Source organism: Nematostella vectensis, chromosome 1 (assembly GCF_932526225.1).
Source record: "Nematostella vectensis chromosome 1, jaNemVect1.1, whole genome shotgun sequence".
NCBI classification, from domain to species: Eukaryota; Metazoa; Cnidaria; class Anthozoa; order Actiniaria; family Edwardsiidae; genus Nematostella; species Nematostella vectensis.
Window position 1 is genome coordinate 13,106,766 of NC_064034.1, and position 8,507 is coordinate 13,115,272.

The window sequence follows — 8,507 nt, forward strand, 5'->3', positions numbered from 1 at the left end:
TCCGAGCCTCCTAAAAGTCTGGGATTTCAATTTTTTCCAGAATATATAAATTAATGTGATGCGCCTTCTGCTTGCATTTTCATGACTTTCGTGGTATTGGTGGTACATATTTAAATAAGATTTCAGTTGGGAAGGAGCTAATAATGCAGTTTTCTTTTTAAGTTTTAATAAAAATTAGCATTTCATATATTTGAAAATGGCTAAATTTTCACGGGGGAGCATGGCCGCAGACCCCCTACACAATACCATTTACACCCCTGAAAAATGGGCTCAAAATAAACTTTTCTCCTGGCTTGGTGGTGACCAGCTCCGCCGCCGCTTTATGTCACACCCCCCCCCCCCCCCCCCCCCCCACACGCACACACACACACACAATAATTTTAGTTCTTGTTTATTTATTATTGGGAAGGCCTTAATTTGTTGGTCGCCTTTTTGGGGGAGGGTCGCCATTTTTGTGCTTTAGATTTTTGAACCAAAAAAAAACTCAATTAGCTGCCTCCCCCCCCCCCCCCCCCCCCCGATAAATAATGACCTTTCCCGTATTCCTTATTGAAATCGTAGTTTTTGTTAAAATGCCATTTTTTTAAAGATAACATTTAAGTTTACACCTTATGTTCCACGAAAAAGTCTGCGCTCTGAAAAGAAAGCCTTACTGGTAGAGCCTAGGTGCAATCTTAAAACTTATGGCTATAAATCATTTTCACACACTGCGCCTAGGCTCTGGAATTCCTTACCTCTGAGCATAAGAAATTGCGACAGTTTAAATGAACTCAAGACAATGGTTAAAACCCATCTTTTCAGAAGTGCTTTTTAACATGTTTTAAAGAACCTATCATTTCTAGCAGTATATATTTTGAATTGTTTGCTGTTTTTACTATATTTCTTATATCAAGTGTATTTTGAGATGGTATGAGTTAGTTAGTCTAGGTTAGCTAGTTAGTTGTTAGTTAGTTGTTAGTTAGTTAGTTAGTTAGTTAGTTAGTTAGTTAGTTAGTTAGTTAGTTAGTTAGTTAGTTAGTTAGTTAGTTAGTTAGTTAGTTAGTTAGTTAGTTAGTTAGTTAGCTAGCTAGCTAGCTAGCTAGCTAGCTAGCTAGTTAGTTAGTTAGTTAGTTAGTTAGTTAGTTAGTTAGTTAGTTAGTTAGTTAGTTAGTTAGTTAGTTAGTTAGTTAGTTAGTTAGTTAGTTAGTTAGTTAGTTAGTTAGTTAGTTAGTTAGTTAGTTAGTTAGTAATTTAGTTAGTTAGTTAGTTAGTTAGTTAGTTAGTTAGTTAGTTAGTTAGTTAGTTAGTTAGTTAGTTAGTTAGTTAGTTAGTTAGTTAGTTAGTTAGTTAGTTAGTTAGTTAGTTAGTTAGTTAGTTAGTTAGTTAGTTAATTAGTTAGTTTGCTAATTAGTAGTTAGTCAGTTAGTTAGTTTAGTCTAAGTTACTAAGTTTTAAATACTTTAAATAAAATATTGTTACCTTAATTTTTATATTGTAAAGCGCCACTGGATTTATAGTAGAAGTGGCGCTATAAAAATCGATTATTATTATTATAAAAAATCATGAAGATGCAATATATTTGTAATAAAATCCTTATTGTCTCTATATTTGGTATCGCTGAAATGATTTGGTGTGATTTGGGAGGGTTTAAGGCGAAAAATAAAGTTTATTCAAACCAATAGCGCTTCTCGTCAATTCATCAGCGGAATGCAATGGAAAAATTTGTGATTCACCGGAAACACACAGTTCACAAAACTTCAGACAAATCGACAGAAATTTCAATTCTAAAGTCAAAATAACAGCAGGGATTCAAAGCTAGATAGTTTACCTTCTCATTCTTATCTGGTTTTGCAGGGGCGGCGGAGTGTCTAAGCTCTATTTATAAGAACGCGGGGGATAACCTATGTTTTTATGCACGGGATTTTAAACTGTTCAACAAATTTGTTGTCGGTTGCATATGTACCGCTTGAAACCCGTTGGTTTAAAAAAAACCTTTATCTATAAAGAAAGATCCGCTAAGAAAAGTGTGTGTGTGTGCATCTTGCATCTTGTGCATCTTTGTATCTTGATCGGTACAGCTTTACTTTGCAATTTTGAACCCCGACAACAAAAACTTGTATTACCTTAAAACTAAACCCATGGTCACGATTTTTTGTTTGTTTATAACGTTATGATTCAAATTTTATGGGTTGAAAATTCACAACGATGCAGTACAAATGTTTTTATGACTATCCACACTTAATAAAACAATGTCAATAATATTCAAGCAGATGTCTATTCCCATTCAACACGCTGCACTGCAAAAATAATGATTAACGCCAGGAATACAAAGAATATCCTAGTATTGTTTTCGTAATGAAAAGAAGAAGAAGCATGCCGTGTGATAAATCATTAAAACACTATTTGTTAAACTCCATTTCATTTTTGATCTCAAGTTTTAATTCTTTGCAACTCAAATAGGGTGGTGCAGGAATGGCCGGTAGAAAAACTGCATTTATCTTCTTACTGGTGAGTATGCTGTTAATTCCTCAGGATAGTTTTAGAATTAATTTTGTTTTATTTCTCAATCAAAAACTCTTAAACTCCCAAATCTGAAGGCTATACATATAAGAAGTGACATGAATCTAAATTATCTAAAAAAAGTTTAAAAAATTCAATAACGACGTCGAAATGAAAGCACTACGATTTCACCATTACGGATTTAAAATTAGACTTTGTTTCTGTTCGAGATAAGTATAAGTAGAAACCAAGTAAGACGGTAAGGTTGGGGGTTATTCCATAGAATACTTGTCTTGCTGGACTCCTCGTTCTCTATTGCAAGTTGCATTTACTGTTCTAAGGTCTGTTACGACGCAAAATGTAATCTTAACGCGAAATGTAATTTTCACTGTATCACTCTAATAATATGTGCGTGTGATTTGCAAACGTTGAAAGCGGTACTTGTTTAACATCGACTAGAATTGTTTTGATGAAGAAAAACAGTAATTTCACTAAGTTAAAGGCCGATTGCGCTAAACCATAGAGTTGTATTATGGCAAAAACGCTGGAAAAAAAGCCGGACACCGGAAACACCCATGCGTCTTATAGAATAAGTAAAGTCAAGAGAATGAGAGAAGGAGAATAGGTAAAAGACGCGCCATGGCGAATTCAATCTTTTTATTTTCTCTATCTTTTTTTTTTAACTTAACCTCCCCTTGCGCATCGCGTGTGGTTGTTGATAGAAATAGAAATCTACAGGGACCCCCAACTCACGTTTATTTGAAATCAACTTAAATATATAACAGTGTTTGTATGAATAAGTACAAAATGACATTCTGAGAGCCATTGACGATGGGCAAAGTGTCATTCTTGTATTGCTGGACTTATCAGCAGCATTCGATACAGTGGATCATGATTTGCTGATTGGAAGACTTAAACATCGCTTTAAAATTAAAGGTTTGGCGCTCTCCTGGTTAAGGTCATATCTGACAGATCTCAGTTTGTGAAAATCGGAAATGAAAGATCAGAAAAAGCAAGAAGCTTGTCTGTGGTATACCTTAGCGATCAGTTTTAGGTCCATTGCTATATTCGATGTACACTGTACCTCTTGCAGACATAATCAGGAAACATGGACTAAACTCCATTTTTATGCTGACGACACGCAAATCTAAATGTCGTTCAATCCTTATCTGATAAAGAACCTGCTCTGTCGCGACATTTAGTTGAATCATGTATCGATGACATAAATAGATGGATGACAGCCAATAAGCTTCTTCGGAATGGTGATAAGACGGAACTTTTCGTACTTCATGCTTGTCATCGCCCAAAACCTAATCTGAGTTTAATCAATGTCACATTTTGCGTTAGTTTTTACATTTTGCGTCGTAACAAACCTTAAAACAGTAAATGCAGCTTGCAATAGAGAAAAAGCAAAAAACATTGGAACATGGTTTGACAGCGAAATGTCAATGGACAAGCAAGTAAAGAACATATGCAAATCAGCTTTTTTCACTAAGCAATATTGCAAAAATAAGAAAATACATCTCATTTAAACACTGCGAGATACTTCTCCATGCATTTGTCACGTCTAGGCTGGACTATTGTAACTCGCTTCTTTCAGGCCTGAAACAAGAACATGTCCGTAAATTCCAATCTGTCCAAAACTCTGCAGCACGCATTCCCACTGGTGTACGTAAATTTGACCATATAACGTAACCCCTATCTTACAGGAGCTCCATTGGCTGCCTATTCCCAAAAGAATAAATTTCAAAATACTACTTTTAACTTTCAAATCTTTTAATGGCCTAGCTCCTTTCTATTTGAATGAATTGCTTACACCTTATGTGCCACGAAGAAGTCTGCGCACTGAAAAGAAAGCCTTACTGGTAGAGCCTAGGTGCAATCTTAAAACTTATGGCTATAAATCATTTTCACACACTGCGCCCAGGCTCTGGAATTCCTTACCTCTGAACATAAGAAATTGCGACAGTTTAAATGAATTCAAGACAATGGTTAAAACCCATCTTTTCACAAGTGCTTTTTAACATGTTTTAAAGAACCTATAATTTCTAGCATTATATATTAATATATTTTGAATTGTTTGCTGTTTTTACTATATTTCTTATATCAAGTGTATTTTGAGATGCTATGAGTTAGTTAGTTAGTCTAGGTTAGCTAGTTTGTTAGTCTAGGTTAGCTAGCTAGTTAGTTAGTTAGTTAGTTAGTTAGTTAGTTAGTTAGTTAGTTAGTTAGTTAGTTAGTTAGTTAGTTAGTTAGTTAGTTAGTTAGTTAGTTAGTTAGTTGGTTAGTTAGTTAGTTAGTTGGTTAGTTAGTTAGTTAGTTAGTTAGTTAGTTAGTTAGTTAGTTAGTTAGTTAGTTAGTTAGTTAGTTAGTTAGTTAGTTAGTTAGTTAGTTAGTTAGTTAGTTAGTTAGTTAGTTAGTTAGTTAGTTAGTTAGTTAGTTAGTTAGTTAGTTACTTAGTTAGTTAGTTACTTAGTTATAAGAGAGATTCGTGACCAATGTGCCCCAATTGAGATCCTGTTATCAATTATTCTGCCAGATGGACGCCAGGACAGTTGCCTTGGTGACCTCCGCTGTTACATGGCTTTGTCTGCTTGCCCCAACACCTCAAGCAAGAGAGTTTGTCTCCCGAGATGACCCTAAATATAAATTCGCAGTTTTTGATGTTGTCAATGACCACAAGCTAGAAGGCGCGCCCATGAGAACTCGTTATCGGGTCAGCGACATTGCGTGCGCATCTCAGTGCGTGGGTGAACCATCATGCAGTTCGGTAAACTACCGTCGTGTCGATGGGTCATGTGACTTGATGCCTACAACGAAATATAATGCGACACTCAAGTGGGTCAGCGGCTTCGAGCATTTATTCATCAAGGTAGGATTGTATAAAGAACCGTCGGCAGAACGTTTTGCAAAATTATTAAATAAAAATTTACCAAATCATCGTTGCCTTAAAAAGACATCTTTTTTTCTTTTGAAATTTTCTTCTTGTTTAACTCCCGATTGCAAGCGGAGACAGGCAAGAAAACAGTGACTAGAATAAGGAATTTTGATAAGCCACTCTTTTGCTATTGTTTGCATTTGAAAATTCAATGGTCCACTTTCAATAAAATTGCAAAATCAAAATAATATCTGATTATAATTATCACAGTTTATAGCCTGAACATGCATCATCAACGCCAGTTTTTTGTGTCCCACTATCCCAAGTGACTCACTCACGCTTCAGTTATGCCCTTACATCCCAACCATCGGAATATGTCCTAAACAAAAGGTGACATCTTTTTCCTCGTCCCTAGTCGGCGTGCGACTCATCGCCGTGTCGTTATGGAAACTGTCATCCACTTATCAACAATGGATCATACCGCTGTACATGCATTAAGCAATTCTACGGACGCGATTGCGGTGAGGTTATTTTAGTTATACAATATAGATACACAGTTAAACTTATGAGAGAGAGTTTAAAATATTCCAAAGATACCAAGATACCACATGGGCGAGTTGAAGGGAGAGAAAGGCGCCTCGGGAAGCCGCCATATAACTCATTTCTGACTCTAAACACACAGCCTAGAATCACAATTATTCTTGTTTATGAATGAAGAGGTAAACCAGAGAAGCCGGAAAAGTACTGCTCAAAGGCAAGAAATAACTAACTTAACTCACTTCGGAACAGAGAATAGAACCCGGAACCCGGAACCCGGAACCCGGTGAGAGGCATAGGCGCTACAGAGACTCACCCACGCTCTCGGTAAAACGAAATCTGACATGATTACTTGGATTTGATGTTAAAGATATGGAAACCAAAACAGATATACAACAATGCCTCAAAACGCTGATAGTAATTTGCATACCTTTCACTACTCAATACTTGTCACATATCATCTGTCAAGACACCTTAAAATTTCAGTTCTCCCTCCTTTTATTTAAAAATTTCGGTCCCCCCTTCCCCTCTAACATAATTCTGAGCTCTCCCTCTAAATATTCTCCCTTCACTCCTTCCCCCTCAGGGTATTCAATGAACACTCCCTAAATCTCCTCCATGATGTTTAGCTAGGAGTGCTTTGTTTTTATGTCTGAATGTGACTCTTTGAAGATAAGTGCAATGGAACGGCGCTGGGAATGGAAGATGGACGTATTGTATCCGCACAGTTATCCCAGTCCTCGTTTTACAGAGATGACCCAAAGTATGGTACAGACCGCGGGCGGCTCAACCTTGACATCTGGCCAATGGGAGCCCATCTCAGATCCGATGATGTGGACGGTGGCTGGTTTAAGATAGACTTATACACGACTAAGATCATCACCGCGTTTGCAATGCAAGGGTATGGTAGACCCATTTCTATCGATCGCGTCGAGACGTTCCAGATCTGCACCTCTGATGATAATAACGACTGGGTGTTTTTAGAGAAATCCCCTGGAGCCCCAAAGGTAAGTTTAATGACTGGGCTCGACACAAAGAACGAGAAGAATAGAGACAAAAGAACTCCTTTTTAGAACAAAGATAATAGGAGACAAAGCAGCTGCATACTTACTCTAATGACTTTCTCTGCGTAGAACCCCCTCCCCCATCCTCCACACCCCAGCACCTCCCTAAAACCTTTAATGTCCTTAAAAATTATGTGCTTCACAGATCTTCCCTGGAAACAACAACAACAATGAAACAGTAACTACCACCTTCTCGCCACCATTGATGTCTCGTTATTTTCGCATTGTGGCGAAGACTTGCGGCAGAGCATGTGCCTTGCGGATGGAAATCTACGGGTGCGAAAAGTTGTTGAACCAACTCTCGTAACACCATACGTTGTACATAATGATAAGGATTCATTAGTGGAAAGTAAAGCGCAACATCGTTCAGTTTTGTTGGTTCTTTAGCCTACTCTCTCGTTATTTTGTGACTTTGTGGAGTTTGAAAATTGGTTCGGATAGAACTCCTTGTTAGCTTCAACTAGAAACTAATTTTCAGTCTATTTTACTCGGAACACGTGAAGTCCCTGCTGACTTTTTTCTCTTGTGTTTCGCTACCAGAGGGTTCAAATTGGACGGTGTTGCGCTATTTATTTATGAGATCGTTTTTTAGTGAAGTATTATTCTGACGTGTAGAAAGTGTTTTCCACGAAACAGGCTTGCATGCATACATTGCCTATCTTTGAACTGTTGAATCCTGTATATTTTGTTAGTAGAAATCAATACACATTGCCTATTATTGAACTGTTAAATATTGTTTCACACTGCCTATCCTTGAACTGTTGAATATTCTATAGTCTATTGACTATGTCAGGACGTCCCAGAACTGCACCTTTGATGGTGCTTTGAGATCTCCCCTGAATCCCCACGTCCTTGTGTACGAGCTATTTGAAATCAGATTTTTGTGTGTGTATGTTTTTGTTGTTGTTGTTGTTTGCGTCCTGTCTTATCACGGCGTGCAGGGGCGGGTCCACGGGTTACAAAAAGGGGGACCGAAACAAGGGTTTAAGAACTGAAAAAAGTGGAAGCCGGATTCATCGTTCTTTCGTTAATTTCCGTGTATTTCTTGTTATTTTTAAGCCAAACATCCGAAAAAGGGGGGCTGAGGCCCGCTCGGCCCACCCCTAGATACGCCCCTGGCCCACCCCTAGATCCGCCCCTGGCCCACCCCTAGATCCGCCCCTGGTCCACCCCTAGATCCGCCCCTGGCCCACCCCTAGATCCGCCCCTGGCCCACCCCTAGTTCCACCCCTGGTCCATCATGAGCGTCCCATGCGTTACTTGTGTCCGTGGAGTATTATTGCAGTCACGCCCAAGAAAAAGTGATCTATTTGTTTTATACACGCGAAAAAAAAAAAAAAAATAGAAACTTGTTTACGCAATCTATTTGTCCATGTCATTTGCGTATGAAAAATAAAGTGTATTGTATACTTTGGTGGTGTGGCTCAATGACCTCAATTTTTGCCCTAGGACCTCTAGGCTCGACACTCGTGGGTGAGGTAACTCTAGTCAACTTACAATCAGTGATGCTGGACTTAGAAGTGGATCCTGGATTTCTTGAGGGGAGGAAG

The 8,507-nt window shown here is 38.1% G+C and overlaps 1 protein-coding gene across 1 annotated transcript; it reads left to right on the forward strand.

The window, feature by feature from the left end:
* Positions 1-2,042: 2,042 nt before the first annotated feature.
* Positions 2,043-7,849, forward strand: LOC5515877 (EGF-like repeat and discoidin I-like domain-containing protein 3). Its single transcript, XM_048730853.1, has 5 exons — positions 2,043-2,487; positions 5,018-5,350; positions 5,772-5,877; positions 6,566-6,900; positions 7,103-7,849. Exons 1-5 carry the CDS (start codon positions 2,452-2,454, stop codon positions 7,262-7,264), a joined length of 972 nt encoding a protein of 323 aa, XP_048586810.1. The 5' UTR covers positions 2,043-2,451; the 3' UTR covers positions 7,265-7,849.
* Positions 7,850-8,507: the final 658 nt, after the last annotated feature.